General features: G+C 31.8%; 1 protein-coding gene across 2 annotated transcripts; it reads left to right on the forward strand.

Annotated features, from left to right (window-relative positions):
• The first annotated feature begins 294 nt into the window (after positions 1-294).
• Positions 295-17,131, forward strand: LOC143044945 (dipeptidyl peptidase 1-like). Of its 2 annotated transcripts, none has more exons than XM_076217207.1 (8): positions 295-544; positions 5,138-5,232; positions 6,613-6,812; positions 7,350-7,508; positions 8,276-8,394; positions 10,544-10,675; positions 11,472-11,643; positions 16,384-17,131. In XM_076217207.1, exons 1-8 carry the CDS (start codon positions 364-366, stop codon positions 16,706-16,708), a joined length of 1,383 nt encoding a protein of 460 aa, XP_076073322.1. In that variant the 5' UTR covers positions 295-363; the 3' UTR covers positions 16,709-17,131. The 2 variants fall into 2 exon arrangements, with proteins under 2 accessions (XP_076073322.1, XP_076073321.1); XM_076217206.1 differs by lacking the exon at positions 16,384-17,131 and adding an exon at positions 15,969-16,362.
• The last annotated feature ends 4,209 nt before the right edge of the window (positions 17,132-21,340 follow it).

The raw sequence follows: 21,340 nt of genomic DNA on the forward strand, positions 1-21,340 counted from the left end.
CCATATATATATATATGGCAATATATACTAGTGTTATGAAAACCTTTATTTTGATACTGAGTAGCAAACTTCCTTAAATCAGTCAGCATGTCTCGGGTTCACGTATTGCTTTTTTTTTTTTTTTTAAAGAAAGCAACTTTACCGACGTACGCTAGATGATGACATAAGCTTATGTATCTTTGGGTCACTAAAATATGCACAGCTAGCAATATTTATTGCCCCAAGAAATTTATGTTAAGTCACGGTCAGTGTAAAGTATTTAATTTTGCATGTCCCATGACTTGAACTTGTATCACGTGACAAAAGGTAAAAAGTCATGTGCAAATCATATGTTTTCGAACAATATATAGTTGATTGTCGCTTATGTTTGTAGTCAAAATGGGTATCCTGCACGCTCTGCAGTGCTTTCTGTTTCTTCTTTCTATCACAGCCTTTGTAAATGGCGACACCCCGGCTAACTGCACTTACGAGGATTTAAGAGGAGAGTGGGTGTTCAAAGTCGGTGCCGGTGGCAATGACAGAACATTGAAATGTGACAGTTTTGGTAAGGTTTTTTAGCAAATCATTAGTGATATGTTCATGACTATTTTGATTGGGAGAATTGGCATCCCACCTGAATCAAGGCACAAACTAACATTTGTTTATACACATGATACAGTTGTTTATTTCTTTTCAATTGCCATTTTACCTGATAATTATTTGTCATGTTTGTCATGTATAACAAACAAAAATCAAGGACAGGTAAATTCTTTGTGGTTTTACCATCCTGACCATGACATCTAGTCCAAATAATTATGACGTCTGGCAAGGCTATTTTAATTTTTTTTCTGGGATGCCTTCCCGTACGAAATTATAAGGCGTATTACGCCTGGAAATAAGGCGTAAACCAGGCGTAAGTGGTACACTGTAGTTACGTGTCTAGATCCAAGCGTAAGGGAGCAGGAAACGTAAATTTGTATTCCTTACGGGCGTAGAAAAAAAGCAGGAAACCTGGCGTTAATTAAAATAAGCAAGGCGTAAATTGAAATAAGCAAGGCGTAAATTTTCTTACGGGCGTAAAACTGTTGGTATGGCGTAAATAGAAATACCCATAATGCTTTGTTTAAAGGATCATGGGATTTTTTTTTCAAAATTTGGCTCTTTGGTTTTAGTTTGCAAGAGTTGGACACATGGCAGCTTCATATATTCAGGGATAATTTGCTTGTTTTGTGCTTTTTGGAAGAATCTGAAATTGGAAATACTGAATCATATAAATTTAAATGAAAATTGTGAAATAAAAGGAAAGAAGTAATACATGGTAAATAATAATAATGTGAGTATAATTAAGTATTATGTTCTATCAGAATTTTTGAAATCCCAAAACCTTTATCCTTTTATAATTAAAATTAAAATCTTTTACTTTAAGTTCAACTGCAGTATTATCATTTTTTAGTTCAAAAGACAATAATTTTAAAAAAACAACTTAGTTAAAATGCTACTTTTATTTCAAGAAAAAATAATGGTCATAATTCTTATTTAAACTTAAACTAATATTTGAGCCATTGTCTGCATAAAATGTGTTTATTTCTATATTAGCTTCTTCAATGGTTAATATTACAAGTTTTTGTCAACAATAAGAAATAAAAACAACAGTACAGAAGTTTGTATCAAATACACAAAAGTATACAGCTTAGGTTCATACACTGAACTAAAATAAGTGTAGTATTATGTAAGGATATTACGCCTGGTTTATTTATTGACCAGGCGTACTCATGAGCATATTACGCCTATTTTGTTGTGAACCAGGCGTACTCATTTAAATATTACGCCTAATTTTACGCCTGGTTGACGCCTGGACATGCATTTTGTAAACACTGCAATGACGCCAGGATAAAGTATGATTTTTACGCCTGGTTTCCGTGTCATATACGGGCGTCACATTTCGTACAGGTTCCTACACCATCAAATAATTATGACGCCTGGCAAGGGGCGTCCTAGCTGCGGAACCGTAGCTCTTAGGTCCTTATGTTATTTTTTGACTATTTGCGGACCATAGAGCTACAGATTTTTCCTATTTCAAAACGTTCGGAATTGCAACCCAGGTTCAGGTCGCACTTATTTCTAAAAAAAATATTGTTTATATCCATCCAAAACTTGTCAATATATATAGTTCGTTTCGTTAGATATTTTTCTAGGATATGACGTACCTATTTATGTTTGAATATTCATTTCCTTAACACTATTATCTAATTATATCCATTTGTATACATTCTCCGCCTATTTTATACGGTTCCGCAGCTAGGGGCGTCCCAGAAAAAAAATTAGAATAGCCTTGCCAGACGTCATAATTATTTGGACTACATGACATCATGCCCACTCAAGCAGCAAGAAAATGAACACATCCTATAGTATAACTGTCACTACAAAGGTTTTTGTTTCTAGTATGGATAATTCAAAGTAATATAATGCCAATTTAGTCAACTGGTGTTTCTTATTTATTTATACTAATTTAGTAGATGTTTCTGAGTGACAAGTAACTTTAACATGTTTAAAAAAAAATACAGTTTAATGAGTATACTTACTTTGACAGTCTTGAAGTCTCGGTCTTTATTACATGTAATTTGTTAACATGGTAGTCAGTGAATCAAAGCAGGATCAGAGATATTATATTTAAGGGAGCTACCATTTTTATTTTTATGGGGAGCTAGGATAAAAAAATAGACAGGACAGGAGTTTTGAGTAAATAAAAAGGCAGGATGAGACACTTGCAAAAAAAAAAAGTCAGGACGACAATTTAGGTGAAAAAAAGTCAGGATAAACTATAAAAAAAAAAGGCAGGACCGAACAGAGTTAAAAATAAAAAGGCAGGACAGAGATTACAGCTAAAAAATGCAGGACAAAAATTTTCATCCTAGCCGCCCCCCCAGTAAAAAATCATTTGTACAGAGACATATAATACTATACATTTATTTCCTGTGCCTGAGGGAGATACATGTATGAAGATTTGTTCACCCGATGTTATCCTGACATTTTAGAGGGAGAATATGATCCCCAGAAGGGAATATGAAGATTTGTTCAATGACACGTGGGATAGTCTCAACCAATCATTTATTGGTAAAACTATCAATATGTATAAACAGTGGAATAAAATGTATAATATGTCTCAACAAATGGAAGTTTTTAACCACCTTGACTGGCTATACAGCCCTAATGCACGGTCTGTCATAATATGTCTCTAATTTGTATACATATATAGCACTGGGTTATTCCTTTTTGGTTACAATGTAAAATAATTGAATGTTTCAAACAAATATTTAAGATCCCTAAATAACTATAAGTTTTGTTTCTGCTCAGTTTGGTTAATACAAATTCTATAGATTTTGTTGAAAAATTAGACCCTTGTTTTAAAAATTCCAATAGGGAACATACTTTACATTATTGTAGTAATAAACTAATTTTTAAGATGTTTCAGCCATTGGCCTTCTTCAGTTCTTCATTTTTCTTCACAACTACATGGCTGACATTTTTTTCTTTCCCCTTCTTCTTCAGTGTATTGTTGACAGAATCGTAAATTTATAACCCATGGCTATCAAAGATGCAATACCAAAGGCAGTTATGCATTAATATTCAACATTTATCCTACTGTAAGATAAAACTTGAGAAAACATGGGCTTGCTATCCATTGTGGGAAGGGTGAAATTAGATGTCATACTTTTATTAATCACACTTGATTTGCTAATTTTCAAGAGCTTGTATTGGCAAAATGAATATTGCAGTATGATAAAAATTGAGATGTTTAAAATCTTAATTGCATGTAATTAAATCTCAAGTTAAAAACATTATTATATGCAAATTTATTGATGAATATCTATTTTAAATGGGAGAAATACCAGAATTTGTTTTTAAAAACTTATATGAATATTAAAGTATGTAATATACATTGTACATGTACCTCACAAGATATAGAAGATTAGTTAACATAATTTGTAAATTAAGTCTAGAAATTCTAGAAACATACATAATTTTTTTATTAAATCAACACCTATTTTTGAAAATTCTTAACAACATGAACAAGGAAGAAATATATGATATACATGTATAATCAATAGTGAATATTTTTTTATTATTCTTCCTTATGGATTTAAGTCTTATGATAAAAGTCCATTGTACTTGACCTAAAATGTTTTTTCACTTTTCATTTTGTGTCATATTCCATCCAAACTTAATGACAGTTGAAAATGAAAATCTTGTATCTGTAAGACATCAAAATCCTGTTTCTAAAACATTGAGGTACAATTAAGTTACAGAGTAACACTACATAAAGTTTGCAACTTCTTCCTTATTTTTATTCCTAAATTGCACTTTCACAAACCTAAAACACTTTGGTTTTTAAATACCTATTAGTCAGGGCGTGGGTATTGATAATGATTGTGGAACATCTTGATAAGAATAAACATTTGAAATAAACATAATTTCTTTATGCTACAAATTATTATTTAAGCAAAAGAAACATTTGATCATCTAATTTTGTACACAAAAAAAAAAGAGTTATCTTCCATATTATACAATTTCATTTGATAAAAACACTACATCTTGTGTGGATTGTGGATCTCCACAGATAGAGTGCATGGGCACAAGTTTGGTGGAATTTTTAACATATCCTTGATCACCCTGCGTACATGATGTTTTTTGGTTGTTCAAAATACTTTTAAAAATAAAATCTACTAGTTCTATACTGAGATATCATCTTCACTAGCCATGAGTTATGGTTCTTCAACTCCTCTTCAGTGTTGAGGTGGCAGAATCTTCACCTTGGCTAGCAAAGATACAGTAACAAAGGCATTTATGCATTAATATTCAACATTTATCCCACCACTGCAAGACATACATTTGAGAGAACATGGTCTGGCTATCCATTGGGAAAGGGTTAAATTGCAAAATACACTTAAAAGTTAATGTTTTGTATAATTACAATTTTCCAGTGATATTCTATTTAAAACTCGGTTGTACTTTGATTGTGGATGACACAACTATCCACCAAAGACTAGAAGTAATCACAGTAGAAATACCTGAATCTATTAGGTAGAAAATATTATTCTTATTGTAAATACAGAAAAAACGTTAGATGAAATAACTCTATTTTACCTCCTATTTTCAGCAATGACGACCACATTGAAGGTCAAACTGTACTTTCCAGATTATGCTGTAGATCAATTTGGAAACAAAGGCTTTTGGACCCTCATTTATAACCAGGTATTATAACTTCTCTAATATCTGAATACTGGTCCAAAAATTTAATGTACTCACAATTGTTACCAAGGCGGATGCATTTGCTCATCCAAATTTTTATACTGGTTCAAAAAAGGAACAATAATGTACTCACCATTGTTACCAAGGCGGATGCATTTGCTCATCCAAATTCTTATACTGGTTCAAAAAAGGAACAATAATGTACTCACATGAATTGTTACCAAGAGGATGTATTTGCTCGTCCAGACTATTTTCGTATTCTACAAAATTGTGTATTTGGAAAACTTTGGATGTAAGCTATATAGAAGTAAAGTCATAGATAAAAGTTGGTCTATGCAAGATTGCGTTTTCATATCTTTGTCTATAAATCATTGCTTCTATTGATAGTATTACATTAAACAGTCTTAGCAAACACCACCCTGATCATAAACACTATGAATCTCACCATACATTTTGATTCTTTTCATTGCTTTTTTGTTTAATTGATGTAAAAGATGCATTTGAGCAAACACCCTGACAGCATTTAGCATGTTTAGAGCAGTATACTTCAGTGTTATTTAAGCTGATAGGTTTTCCACTGTAGTATCAGGTCTTTGAACAGGGGTTGGATTCTCATGTTAAAAAGTAATTTAAGGATAATATAAACATGATAAAGATAAGAAGATGTGGTACAATTTCCAATGAGAGCCCAAATGACAAATGGACATAGAAGCTATAATACATTGACAATATAAAACTTCTATGAATCAACTACATGCACTTTATATGAGATGATATTGTTATACTTTCTTTAGTAATTAATATTTTGGCATTGAGTAAAAGACAGATATTCTGTAAAAGGATTTTATTGCTTGATCAGATATGAACATCAGAAGATGTGATATGAACGACAAATCACAACTAAAGACAAAGTCACATAGAAGTCAGCAACCATTGGTCACCCTACAACCTTCAACAATCACCAAAATTGATACCACATCTATATACATGATATATCAAGTTCTATAAGGTCATGCATTGACAACTCTTGATTACTCCAAGCGAGAAAAATAACAGCCTGGTTCATGTAAAAAACAAAAAACAAATATGATACACAGCAACCAGATAGCCAAACAAACTTTACATTGTATCTTTCCCATTGATTGAAAATATGTTAAATAATATTATCAAATGAGTATGCCACTTCTCTTACATTGTACATGTGTAATCAATCATGCTGAAAAAGACAAAAAGGTATAAAACATGCAATATACTTATAAGTTAATTCGCAATTTTAAAATTAAATTTAAAAGAAAAAAATATTTTGGATAATCAATATAGTGTTTATTGTTAAAATAAAAATTGTTTTAAAGAATTATAGAACAACCTTCACTATTATTTCAGGGTTTTGAGGTTGTGATTGCTGGCAGGAAGTATTTTGCCTTTTCCATGTTCAAGAAAGATGGCAAAAACATCACCAGTATGTGTGACCAAACATTTCCAGGGTGGTCACATGACACATTTGACAGGGACTGGTCTTGTTTCTCTGGAATGAAGATGTCCAGTGTTGCTCCAAAAACATATCAGCTACCAGATAATAAAAGGTATAATAATTATATATAAATACATGGTTATTCAGTTTAGAATCAACCTTGGTGGATATATTAATAGCAAAACTACCATAGTCCATATATAATATAGGATAGCAGTAACAGATCCAGGGTTAGTCGTAGAGGGTGTACTTCTGTTGTCACCCTAAAAATCGCATGTTTTTTTTCAGGATTTTAATGATTTTGCTTGCAAAAAATTGCCATAAAAAAAACTTAAAATTTGTTCAAAAATGTGTACCCTATTTTCATTTTTCTGGAATTAAAAGGAACATCCCACCCCACCTACTGGATAGGATCTTAAAGAAGAGTTTATTGTCCAAAAACCAACAATTTCTCCCTTGCAAAGATTTTAAGTTTGACCAGACATGTGATTTCATATAGACCTCATGGGTTTGAGAAGACCACATCAAAGGACCATAGTCCTGTTTCTTTACAAAAAGCCTCATAGTTTCTGTTTACTACCAGTATGTTTACAGGGATTTTATCATCTTAATTCATTGAAGTACCTTATAATGATCATTTCTTTTTCAGGTTGTATAGTGATATTTTATATAAAACTGACCACTCATTTATCAAGAAGATTAACCAACATCAAAAGAGTTGGCAAGCTGTTCATTACCCTGAGTATGAAAAAATGACCGTAGAAGATATGATCAAAAGGGCTGGTGGAAGGAAGTCAAGAATTATTGGGCAAGTTAAAAAATATTCATATCTATTGTGCTTAGATTTGTGTGACACACTAGTGTTACTTGAGCATTTTTAGCTGTTTTATCATTGTCAGTTGATAAAGATATGTCATTTGTACATTTGTCTTCTTTTGAACACTTGATTATCAGAATATGGTGACAGTGTTAGACACGAGTTATTACATGTATAATGATTTATGTGTGTAGATGTGTGTGAAAAGTAAACCACTTGTTAAAAGATTCAGATTTGAAATAACAATATATTTTGATAAACATCATCAAGATCATAAATTATACTGATTATCAGTATTTTATAGTTTAGACACAGATATAAGTGGATGTGGTATGAGTACCAATGAGACAACTATCCATCAAAGTCGCAATTTGTAAAAGTAAACCATTATCATGATTATGGGTCAAAGTACACCAAACAGCAAGCTATGAACGGCCCTTAAAATGACTGGTGTAAAACCATTCAAACAGCAAAACCAATGGTCTTATCTATATAAAAATAACAAGAAACACTTATGAACCACATCATTTTATACAGTTGTTTCTTGGTATTTAATGGAGGGTTTTCTCCTGTGCATCCATACATAGGTATATCATTTCAAGAAAAAATATATCTTTAATTTAGACCAGGAATTGATTTTGATTTAAATCCAGTCTTTTAGTACCAATAAACTATTTTTCACCATAAAATGATAAAAGAATACTGTGTCAGACAATTAAGTAAAAAGTATTAATTGTATTTATTCATTTTTGCAACAGAAGGCCAACACCAGCTAAACCAACCAGAGAGCAAACATTGAAAGCTCAATCTCTTCCTGACTCATTTGATTGGAGGAATGTTGGTGGCATGAACTATGTCTCACCAATCAGAAACCAATGTGAGTATCTGGTAACTGGAAATTTTTGGGGATTAATATGAGTAAAGTTCAGCCTGATAGCATCTTCTGGCAACTTGCATGTGGTTAGATGATTATCAGGCCTAAATTAAAATATTGTTTGTTTGCCCTTTTCCGACCCTACGTTTTGAAACAGGGTAGGTAGGTAGGTAAAATATTTTATTTTTTTCCCAAAAAAAATAACTTGGCTCGGTATATTTTTTTTCATGGGTAGGCAGGTAGGTATAATATTTTATTTTATAGATACAAAATCTGCATAATGTCATTTTTGTCTGTTTTGCTTTTGCTAATAAGTTTCTGGGACTACGCTTCGAAAAAAAAAATCATGTAGAATGTGAAGTTAATTCATATGCACTACTATTTTGTTTTCAAATATCAAAATATAGAGCTGTGACGCATATTTTCAACGTTTATATATGCCTGGAACTTTGAAGAGTTTTAACTTGCACTAATATTCTGTACTACGTACCTTGTACGCTTACCTCTATATACCTAAAGGTTTTCTGTAAGAGATAACTTTGTCCTGGAAAAATATGTCCGGGCAACATTACTAGTAGAAAAAGTCCCTAGAGTGTTTAAATTTCCGTGTGTGCCTATGTTTCTAATAAAAATGCTACACGACTTAAACTCAATTGTCACATATTTTACATCGCATTTATAAATGATCTGTATGGAAAACTTGGGCGATTTTACTGCCAAATATTCTCCACTTCACAGGCTTTTGTCACCTTTGGTTCATGTCAGATATAAATAATATAGCAATGCTGGTCGAAGGCATCGTTAACATAATTTTCCTGATCTACGGATCACAAAAGGTCATCCCTACATAGAATCGACGTCCGTTTACACAAAATACTACGGTTTGTACACACATTGATAATTTTGTATTATTAAACGAACTTTTTTGTAAATGAACCCTGCTCTTCAAGTATAAAGATACAGAGTTAACGTACGTCATATCATGATTTCAAAGCGTTCAACATCGATTTCAAACAAATGCTTTGAAACTATAAATGCATGTGTTCATGTCAAACGCTCACGTGATACCAAACGGACTAGACCTTTCACGATAAAGATAAAACCCGAGGAATTCGGTAAAAAAGTTTTGAGCGGGAAATACAAATAAAAGATTTTTGGTAGGAACGAAAAAATAAAATAAAATAAAATCTTGCTGATAAATACAAATAAAAGATTTTCAGGCGGAACGAATTTATAGGGTCGGTCGGTAAAGGGCAAACAAACAATATTTTAATTTAAGCCTCATAATTTATATTTAAGGAACTATGGATTTATCTGTTTTACTTTAATCTGTTATTTGATGGCAGTTTATAATTTGCTATGCAGTATAGATAGTTGCTCATTTCTACATCATTTGGTTTCTGGTTGATAGTTGTCTCATTGGCAATCATATACTACATCTTTCTGTATCTATACAAAGATGTGATTATGACTCTGATAACTTAGATAAAAAAACAGATTTTAGGACATGGATACAAAAACATGACAAGAAAATGTACATATGTTGCAAAAACATCCTTGATATTAATCACCATGCAATTGCAAAACATAAAAATAACCTGTAAAAACAAACAAATACAAGCATAGGAAACAATGTTTAATATCCATGTTTACAATTTATTAAATTGTTTTCAACGAGGAGAAATTGTACAATGGGAGATAACTTTGATTTGAAATCTTAACTATTGTTGGCAAGTGAGAAAAGAGATTTTGAAAAACTTTAAAAAAAAATTCACATGAAACGTCGTCAGTTCTTTTATTTTTTGGCAGGAGTATCATAGACTTGATGATTTGATTCTTGAAAAAAGGAATAATATATCCATTTTATTTACGCCAATCTTATGTTTTTGTGTTAATGGAAAAATAAAATAATTACAATGCATAAGCCAATTTATTTTTCTAAACAGAATAGAATTGGCAAAGTCAACAGTTATGGTCATGGGTAGTTTTCAAAGTATATTATCATAAAAATTACATCTTGCTTCACTGTTGCTGTTACAATGATTATAAGAAAGCGTCAGACTCAAGCTATTTAAAAAAAAAAACAATTTCAATGATAATTTTCAAATTCATTTTTGATACTGTATCTAACTTTGATATTATATATTTTCAGTGGCTTGTGGTAGTTGTTATGCTTTTGGGTCATTAGCTATGAATGAGGCCCGTGTTCGTATCATGACAAATGGTACAAAGACTCCAGTGTTCTCAACTCAGGACATTGTTGAATGCAGTGAATACTCTCAAGGTAAATCTTTACATCATACAATATTTCTAAGGGCATATTATATAGAAGTAGGGGCAGATTATAAATCATCAGTCCTGTGAATTTTTGAAAGCTGAATTAAAGGGAAACTAAGTTGCTGTTTATAAAAACACTTAAAGTCTACCATTGAACAAAAAATTCAATTTATAAAACAAACTAGTGTTACTTTTAGGTCACCAAAAATTTTCAGTAAATATCAGACTGAGATTCATATAACCTTATGACCTTTTAAAGAGAGAATGCTTATACTATATACTATGATATGGCTTAAACAATTCACTGTAATGTTTATATCAAAATTACCTTTCTAACAAAAGTTTAAGGAAGATCAATAAAGTCTCTTCCTAATTGTAAATGTTATAAAAAATGGAACACGCTAAATAATTTATTGCTCAGACTGTAAATCAATTTTCTAATTGTTTAAATCCCATTTAAGGAGTACTTTATATTCAGACAAAAGTCCAAAAGTACATCTACTGGACAGATCATTAGTTTTATATTGTACCTCTTAGGAAATATGGTCAGACATGGAGTGAGTCATTGTTGAAATAAAAACTTTTTAGAATTTATTTTTTATCCAAACGGTTAACAAGATAGCCATCCACAAAAAATATAGATTAATATAACCTATATAGAACTTTTTTTCTTCTTCTCAATACAGCTATGTGAAGTAAAGAGTATTCATTGGGCCTCTGGTTTAAAGTTTTACTAGATGTTATTACATAGCTGTAGTACATCACTACTTAAAAAGTATTAATAAATTAAGTTTTTCTTTAAGGTTGTGATGGTGGCTTCCCATATCTGATTGGAGGCAAATATGCAGAAGATTTCGGATTGGTTTCTGAGTCCTGCAACCCCTACACTGGCAAAGATGGTCAATGTAAAACCCAGACTTCCTGTCCAAGACAATATGCTACTAAATATGAATATATTGGAGGATTTTATGGAGCGTAAGTTAAATTTCATTTTGTTTTGCAACAAAGCATCTCCATGGTTTTTTTTCCACTTTTTTATTTGTATGGATTATTTAGATCACCACTTCCAGGTTTAAGGTAGATAGGGTGTCTTCCTCCATCTTGGATTTTGAAATACTAGAAAACAAGGTCTAGATCTTTGATGAAATGTGCAAATTTTTATAGTAGTAGGTAATTCATGTGTAAGAATTTTCATTATAATATAGAAAATGCCATGCTTGATCATATTTATGATTGTATTTTACATAAATAAGAATCCTTATGTTTGATTCATTTTTTTCCAACTTTGTCAAATAAGGGGAGGCAACTCAAATGCAAGGGCAGATAATCCAGATAGTGTTACTTTTACAATAGAATGTGTTAGGAATTTACCCATTTTTACATGTAGCAAGAAAACGAGTCCGGTGACCCCATTTTTACTTTTTCTTATCTGAAAGCATAATATTGAAGCTATCTTCTCATATTTTATCTCAAAATTCTATGGTGTGGTTTGCGTTTTATGGCGGAAAAATGGGTTTTCCATGCATAATCTATACAAAATCTTGACAATTTTGAACAACCTGTAATGTGAAAATAAGTCCGGTGACCCATTCTTTTTATTAATGTTTTTAAACAAGCAGGATATGAACTACATTTTGGCAAATTATTAAAAGAGTCTATGGATTATAATTTAGACACCCCATCTACCTTAAATAATATTATTTAGTTGTTTTTGTGGTCATACAATGGTCAGCCATTGTTATTTTTAAATAGTTTCTGTTGTCTTTGTCTTGATGGCACTGGTAATGGTTTCAGCTTTCTTTTCATATGGTTTCATCAATTTCAAAGGTTACTTCAACATGTTTTGTTTTCATGGAACTATGGCACTTAACAGGGTATTGGATTTTTTCAGTCAATAAATATATTAGCATACTTCTACTGTATAGAAAATTCCCTTTATCAAAGATATATATTCGTTTTCTATGAATCGATTTGTCAATATTTTTGTACACTTATTGTAAAATAATTTTTATGTGAAAACATATTTCTTTTATATCACACTAAATTCCTAAATTTTCAGAATTAGAATTTGTGAGTTCAAATTCTTAAGTCTATGGAAAAATAGTTTTTGGGGTAAACACTGAATTTCCTCTATGCATAAACTGCACAGAGCCTCTGTTAGTGCAAATTTTCCCAAGGTTTCCCTGGATAGGGTTGAAATTGCAGTTACCTTAATATAAAGATTTATGCGTAGATGTAAATTATACATTTTCAGATTTATATTTAGGTCTTCAATGCAGAATCTCCTGATTCCGTTGTTTTTCCAATTTATGTAAAAGTAACTGAAGGAAAAAATTATCACCTCTGGCCATCTTTCAAATAAACACTTATTTATTTGAAAAAGTATATTATAAGTTGTAAATATGAATAATTAATTAAAATATTATTTCATAATGTAAAAAATATTGAAATCTAATTAATATTTCATGACCTATCTACCTTAAAATCTTAATTATGCAAACTTCTCCCATTTTATAGGATGTACAATAATTAATTGATTTCAAGAAAGAATTGTTATATATATTATATGCAAAAGTTTTGTGTTCAAATTTAACTTTCAAATTCAAAATAATAATTATAACATTTATTAAATTTACACATTCTGCAACTGTTAAAATTGAAAGTTGATTTTTTAAAATGTATTCTAGATAAAAGCATGCAGCAAGTCTCATTCTAAGCAAATACTAGTTGTGTTCCAATTTTTTGGGAAGATAGAATATGTGTATAGCTTTGGTTCTGAATAGATTTTTTTTAGAAATAGTGTGTATAACAAACATGCATCTTGTTCTGGTAAGCACAGTTTTACCTATAATATACAAAGGTCAGTTGTAGGTACTAATTGTACAAGTTATTTTCATTTTCTGAAGAATAATAATATACTTTAATATATAAGTAAATTTGTTATAATCATATTTTCTTAAATGGTCTGAATTATCTCCTCTTATTTTTCTCCCAAAAAAAATCTTGTATGCAATCCTTAAAATTCTCAAGTTTTGGGATGAAAAATCATGCCTTAAACTATTTTTCTCTGGTTTAATAGCTCATAATATTTTTTTAGAGTTCAACATTTCATTTCATTAATTTAACAAAGAAATTAAATGCACAAGGATGTTATTTTAAGGTAGCACAATACAAAGATTTTTCATCCCCAATTAGACATCTTTAAACTGATGTAATTCCACTCATCTTTCTTTAAATTTTATAAATGAGGTACCAAAAGAAAGAAGAAAGATTAATCTTTCAAATTGTGATAATTTCATTATGACATAATTATTACATAATTAATTTTTAACCGGATTTTTGTAACAAAAATGTCGGTTATTGATTTGGGGATGTACGGCGGGCGGTCGGGCGGCAATCAAATGTTGTCCGTGCATTAACTCATGAACCGTTCAACCAAAGCTTTTAAAATTTTAATATGTTGTTACTGACAACTAAATGCAGGTCAAGTTCAATAATGGCGATTTTGACTTTTACCGTTCAGGAGTTATGGTTCTTGAAAGATTGAAAAATGGAGTTTCCAGTCATGTCCGTGCATTTACGCATGAACTGTTCTACCAAAGCTTCCCAAATTTTAATATGTTGTTACTGATGACAAAATGGAGGTCAAGTTCAATAATGACGATTTTGACTTTTACCGTTCAGGAGTTATGGTTCTTGAAAGATTGAAAAATGGAGTTTCCAGTTGTGTCCATGCATTTACACATTAACTGTTTTACCAAAGCTTCCCAAATTTTGATATGTTGTTACTGATGACAAAATAGAGGTCAAGTTCAATAATGACGATTTTGACGTTTACCGTTCAGGCGTTATGGTTCTTGAAAGATTGTATAATGGCGTTTCCATTCACGTTGTTGCATTTACTCATGAACCTTTCAATCTAAGCTTTTCAAATTTTAATATGTTGATACTGATGACAAAATGGAGGTCAAATTTGATATTGACGATTTTCACTTTCACCATTCATCAGTAATGGTTCTTGTGATATTGCCAGGACACAAATAAATATTAATAAATCCATTTTGCTGTCGTTGTGACAGCCTCTTGTTATGTAATTAGTTGCCATATTGTGATGTCCATACTCGAATGAATTTAGCGTCTTTGTTATTCATAGCATCTCAAAATATTTTATAGATTCTTGCACAACACAGTTTGACCTCCAATTCTGTTTCTTAGATTTTTCCTATTGTATGTCATTCTCTCATAAATCTTCAATGAAGTTTGCAACATCAATTCATAAGAGACCACTAAATTCAATTGGGTATAAAATTTGTTCTATTGATGTTTTTGGACATCTGAGACACAGTTTTGGAGGTCAAGCTGTGTTGTACAAGAATCTATAAAACATTTTGGGATGCTATGACGAACAAAAACGCTAAATTCATTCAAGTGTGGACATCACAATATAACAACTAATTACATAATAATTAATCATGTAATAATTATGTCATAATGAAATTATTAGAATTTGAAAGATTAATCTTTCTTCTTTCTTTTGGTACCTCATTTATAAAATATAAAGAAGGATGAAATGAATTACATCAGTTTAAAGTTGTCTGATTGGGAGTGAAACAATCTTTGTATTGTGCTACCTTAATATAAGTAATTGTCTAAGGCCTTTAAATATTATAATGGGATATTCATTGTCTATGATTTTCATCATGAAATTACACTTAAATTAGTAAAGACATCTGCAAAGGACAGACAATAAAAAAAAAATAGAGCAAAGAAAAGTCTTGAGAAATTCAAGAAAAAGAAGATAGTATGACTTTTCAACTTGTATAGATAAAACAATCTGAAGGTCTAAGGGACATAACTAAGCCATTAAAATAATTTACATATCAATTCAATAAAATACACTATCTTACAAATTTACTTATACACTTATACATGTATCTTGATAAATTAATGTTTACTACGTAAAGTAAATACAAATAACTTGTGCAAGGTGTACCCCTGACTGAAGAATTTTCATGCCAAAGCAAAGCCTTTCTTATGTCAGTTTTCTAGTAATGACAATGGCATTTTGCATAGCTTAAATTTAGTTTGAGATTGACATGTTATCTAGATTTACAGAAAGTAAAAACATTGGACAGTGAGAAACTAGTATATTACAAACAGTGTTACATTTTGCATATCCAATCAAATTTTGTTACATTAATCTCTCACACTTGTAATAACATCTATCAGTACCCCTAAATTTACCCCGGAATAGAGAATGTGTATAAGTGAGTTGATTGAATGGTTTGGTTATTTTGTAGATGTAACGAAGAGTTGATGATGATCAATCTGGTCAACAATGGACCCATGGTGATCGCGTTTGAAGTTTACAATGATTTTATGCAGTACAAGTCTGGCATTTACAAGCATACTGGTCTAACAAACAGTTTCAACCCCTTTGAAATAACAAATCATGCCGTGCTTCTCGTTGGATATGGAGTCGATAGTGGTTCAGGAGAGAAATACTGGATTGTTAAAAACAGCTGGGGTACCGAATGGGGTGAAGGTGGATTTTTCCGAATTATGAGAGGTGTTGATGAATGTGCGATGGAGAGCATTGCCGTCCAGTCTTTCCCTATTTTGTAACTCATTCCGTGTTGTTTGTTTACAAAGTTGTTACATTTTTACAATAAATTCTACTTTTACATTTTTAAATGAGTTTATTTCTTCTTTCAGTTGTAATGAAGAACTTATGATGAAAAATTTGGTTGAAAATGGACCAATAGCAGTATCGTTTATGGTTTACGATGATTTCATGCATTATAAAAGTGGAATTTATCAACACACAACATTGACCAATAGTTTTAATCCATTTGAAATAACAAATCATGTGGTTCTTGTGGTTGGATATGGATATGATTCAGATATTGGCAATAAATATTGGTTGGTTAAAAACAGTTGGGGTACAAAGTGGGGTGAAGATGGATTTTTCCGTATCATGAGAGGGGTTGACGAATGCTCCATTGAAAGTATTGCTGTTCAGTCATTTCCAATTTTGTAATATACAGAATGCAGTACATACAAGATTTTTCAGTTACTTATAATTCTTGTTGGTGATATTCAATGCTTAATAAGATTGTTGACAATTATTTCTAAAATATTGTTGTGTTTTTATGAGGGTGTGGATGGGGTTAAATGATTAAAGAATAATGCCCTTAAAAATGAAGATTAGAGAAAAAAGGGGTTAATTTTTTGAAGATTTGAGAAAAAAGGGGTTAATTTTTTGAAGATAAGAGAAAAAAGGGGTTAATTTTTTGAAGAATAGAGAAAAAAGGGGTGAAAATTAAATGTTTACAGAATAACAGACCCCCCTTATTCAGACCCTCTTTTATGGATTTATATGATAGTGTCATATATCAAAGTATTAATATGTTATTTAACTGTGATTGGCTCCAAGATGAAATAAAGGTTGTTTTGTTTTGTACTTTGCAGTACATGTATTTAGACTTATTTCCATACTATATATATTACCTTTATTTGTTTTAGCTCACCTGGCCAAAAGTACATGTGAGCTCTTGTCACCCCTTTGTGTTGGTTGTCTGTCCATCATCCAATGATATTTCTTTGAAAATTTCTCCTCTTAAAATGCTTAATAGATAGAAATAAAAGGTTGTCTGCTTCAACTATAGGATTTCAAATATATTAAGTTTTTGATTTCTGATCAGGTTGACTAGCAAACATGAATGTTGTGTACAAAAAAAGAACATGTGGTTAAACTTAAGTTTTGACTAATATCTTTTTAATAATAACAGTTACAGAAAAACTGATAAAGTAAAAGTGGTCAGCACAACAAGTCTTATCTACCCTGAACATTTGGTAAATTTGTCTTTAAGTTTTGGAGTTATTTCCCCTGAAATGTTGAATTTTTGGCATTTCCTGCCATTTTTTCAAACACTAAAGGAGCTAAGTTAAAAGAGTAACTGGAAACATTACCAGTATGATCTATCCGCCCTAAAATTTTAAGAAATTCTTACTGTTTGTTTTGTTTTTGAGTTTCGTCCCTCAAATATTGTTTTTTTGTCTAATTTTTTTAGCAACTTTTGACTTAAAAAACCAAAGGAGCTAAAAAAAAAAAAGAAAGAACAGCAACAACATCACAAATGGTTCTTCAACACAGTGAAAAAATCCCACACCCAGATGCTTCTTAAACAAAATGTGTACTAGTTCAATGAAAATGGACGTCACACTAAAATCGGAAACAGATAATTGAACTAACATTAAAAAAACATACAAGACTAACAATGGGCAGAGGCTACTGAATTGATACAGTGACAAAAATGCAGCTGGGTTAAACAATTTGTGTGAGATCTGATAAGTATATGTGTAGATACGTTATTTTTTCACCAAATGGATAATACAGGCACAGTTGGCTTCTTGTATATGCAATGTACTAAGAAGTTGATATTCGTGAGTAAAATAAAATGATGGACTACTTCAACCAGACAGGAACCCATTCACTTAAATACCAAAAGGCATTAAGTGGTCAACATACATCCTTCAACAATAGACAATTGTCCAAAACAAAACCAAAAAGAAGATTTCAGTTTGATAGAAACTACTTGTGATAGATCAATGATATTTTAAATAAAGTTGCAGTATTATAATAGATATAGGAAGATGTGGTGTGAGTGCCAATGACACAACTCTCCATTCAAGTCACTATAGATATAGGAAGATGTGGTGTGAGTGCCAATGACACAACTCTCCATCCAAGTCACTATAGATATAGGAAGATGTGGTGTGAGTGCCAATGACACAACTCTCCATCCAAGTCACTATAGATATAGGAAGATGTGGTGTGAGTGCCAATGACACAACTCTCCATCCAAGTCACTATAGATATAGGAAGATGTGGTGTGAGTGCCAATGACACAACTCTCCATCATAGTCACTATAGATATAGGAAGATGTGGTGTGAGTGCCAATGACACAACTCTCCATCCAAGTCACTATAGATATAGGAAGATGTGGTGTGAGTGCCAATGACACAACTCTCCATCCAAGTCACTATAGATATAGGAAGATGTGGTGTGAGTGCCAATGACACAACTCTCCATCCAAGTCACTATAGATATAGGAAGAAGTGGTGTGAGTGCCAATGACACAACTCTCCATCCAAGTCACTATAGATATAGGAAGATGTGGTGTGAGTGCCAATGACACAACTCTCCATCCAAGTCACTATAGATATAGGAAGATGTGGTGTGAGTGCCAATGACACAACTCTCCATCCAAGTCACTATAGATATAGGAAGATGTGGTATGAGTGCCAATGACACAACTCTCCATCCAAGTCACTATAGATATAGGAAGATGTGGTGTGAGTGCCAATGACACAACTCTCCATTCAAGTCACTATAGATATAGGAAGAAGTGGTGTGAGTGCCAATGACACAACTCTCCATCCAAGTCACTATAGATATAGGAAGAAGTGGTGTGAGTGCCAATGACACAACTCTCCATCCAAGTCACTATTTATAAAAATAAACCATTATAGGTCAAGGTACGGTCTTCAACACGGAGCCTAGGCCCACACCGAACAGCAAGCTATAAAGGGCCCCCAAAATTACTAGTGTAAAACCATTCAAACGGGAAAACCAACGGTCTATATATAAAAAACGAGAAACACTTATGAACCACATAAACAAACGACAACCACTGAAAATCAGATTCCTTACTCAGGACAGGTGCAAACATATCAATAAGTTTCAGTTTCTCTGACTATTTCGAGTCCCTGCCCCTAAGTCATGGTCCAATGACTTTGAATTAATGGGCAATTTTCAATGGTAAAATTTCTTTGTTTGATAGTAATTATGTATGATAGACATTGATGTATTAAGTTGCATTACTACCAGTACATCTTAATAGTTTGCCGATAATTTCAAATGTACTGTCACTAAGTTTATAGTTCAGCGACTTTTAATTAATTAGCAATGTTGCTGTCCATCAGATTGTGTTTTTCAGAATTTTCTTACGAATGGCGTGAGACATATATCTGTGTTCACAGTTTATTCTTCAACGTATGGTTTTAGATTGCAACCACTTGGTATCTTTTTCTCTACTCTTGTTTGAAATCGTTGTAAAATTTCAATGGTCATCGTCAATGTTAAGGGTGTACGTCAGTCATTATAAGTAGTAAGTGAAATATATATACGCTCCATAGAATCACTGTGCTGTATGTATCTTTATCCGTCTGAGGAGATTATTTTTCATTTTAATATATCATTTTCAATTTCCCAAACAATGTTCAGCTTTTTTGTAATAATCAGATTTCGTTACTATGAGTATTACGTCAAAATAATTGATAAATAATAATCTATCGTTGAAGACCATATTAATGTTGTATGTTAACCTTTCCCTGTCACCAGAAATAGATAAAGACAGGATAGAAAATGAATTTTCTCCTGGATTATTTTGCCAACCTTTGCCAGCCATGTATATATAATTGAAGTCTCAATAAGTTCAAAAAAGATAATGTTTCAATAAAAAAAAATGCCCAAATGGACCTCACAATTTTTATTTTATTTTTTGTTATGTTGGATTGCGTTTTACTCCGATCTAAAGACTATGTAACTTGTATATGATAATGGACCATATGACCATGTTAATTCAACTTTAAGGAACCTCAACATCCTTCTAGTCTACTTCCTACACTTTGGGAAAAGTATAAAATTAAGAATGGAAATGGGGAATGTGTCAAAGAGACAACAACCCGGCCAATGGACAGAGACAGCGAAAGACCATTAATAGGTCTTCAAGGAGTTACACATCGGGAAAATCCCGCACCACTGACCAGGAGGTGGGCTTCAACTGGTCCCTTAACAAAAAAATAATCATATGTTGATCCCTTTATACCTTGCTGTTCGTTGTGAGCCAAGGCTCCGTGTTAAAGACCGTACTTAGACCTATCATGGTTTACTTTTACACATTGTGACTTGGATGGAGAGTTGTCTCATTGGCACTAATTCGACATCTTCTTATAACTATTTTGGTAATTTACCGCTTACAATTGTAAGTACGGATATTATCTTTGCTCATAGTTGAAGGCTATATGTTGCCCTATAATCAATTAACATCCTCATCTTTTGGTCTCTAGTGAAACGCTGTCTCATTTGCAATCAAACCACATTTGCTTATAAACATCAAATAACAACAAAACCTGCAATTTGTTATGTAATTCCTGAATTCCAATTCAATTTTATTTTTAAAAATATGACTGCCAATTTGTTAACACGCTTTGAATTATAATTTGCAACAAATTACTGTATAAAAAATAATCTATACCAGATAAAAATGCGCCAATTAATGCTATGCGTGAGTCTCAACGCCAATCAATGTCTTGTTTTATTTGATGATTGCTATCAGTTCATACCATTAAATGTACTACAGTCGCTTCATGATAAATATTAAATTAATTCTATATCAAATTTCTATCATATACCATTTAAAGTTTAAAATATGTCCAATATTAACAATATCGAATTAATCCCAGAACGTGGTTGCTACGTGAAAACAATAGCTCTGCCGAGAGTTTTAATATATAGATGTACTCTGAACTAATTTCACCTCTAAAGGGGATCAACTGTTTAATCTGATTTTCAGCAATTGGCTGGCAAAGTACTTAAAAGAGTTT

This window comes from Mytilus galloprovincialis, chromosome 9 (genome assembly GCF_965363235.1).
Source record: "Mytilus galloprovincialis chromosome 9, xbMytGall1.hap1.1, whole genome shotgun sequence".
NCBI lineage: Eukaryota > Metazoa > Mollusca > Bivalvia > Mytilida > Mytilidae > Mytilus > Mytilus galloprovincialis.

Coding starts and splice junctions, on each gene's coding strand:
- LOC143044945 (XM_076217207.1), top strand. CDS start 364: ATGTTTGTAGTCAAAATGGGTATCCTGCACGCTCTGCAGTGCTTTCTG. Junction 5,233..6,612: donor GGACCCTCATTTATAACCAG/GTATTATAACTT, acceptor CTATTATTTCAG/GGTTTTGAGGTTGTGATTGC. Junction 6,813..7,349: donor CAGCTACCAGATAATAAAAG/GTATAATAATTA, acceptor TTTCTTTTTCAG/GTTGTATAGTGATATTTTAT.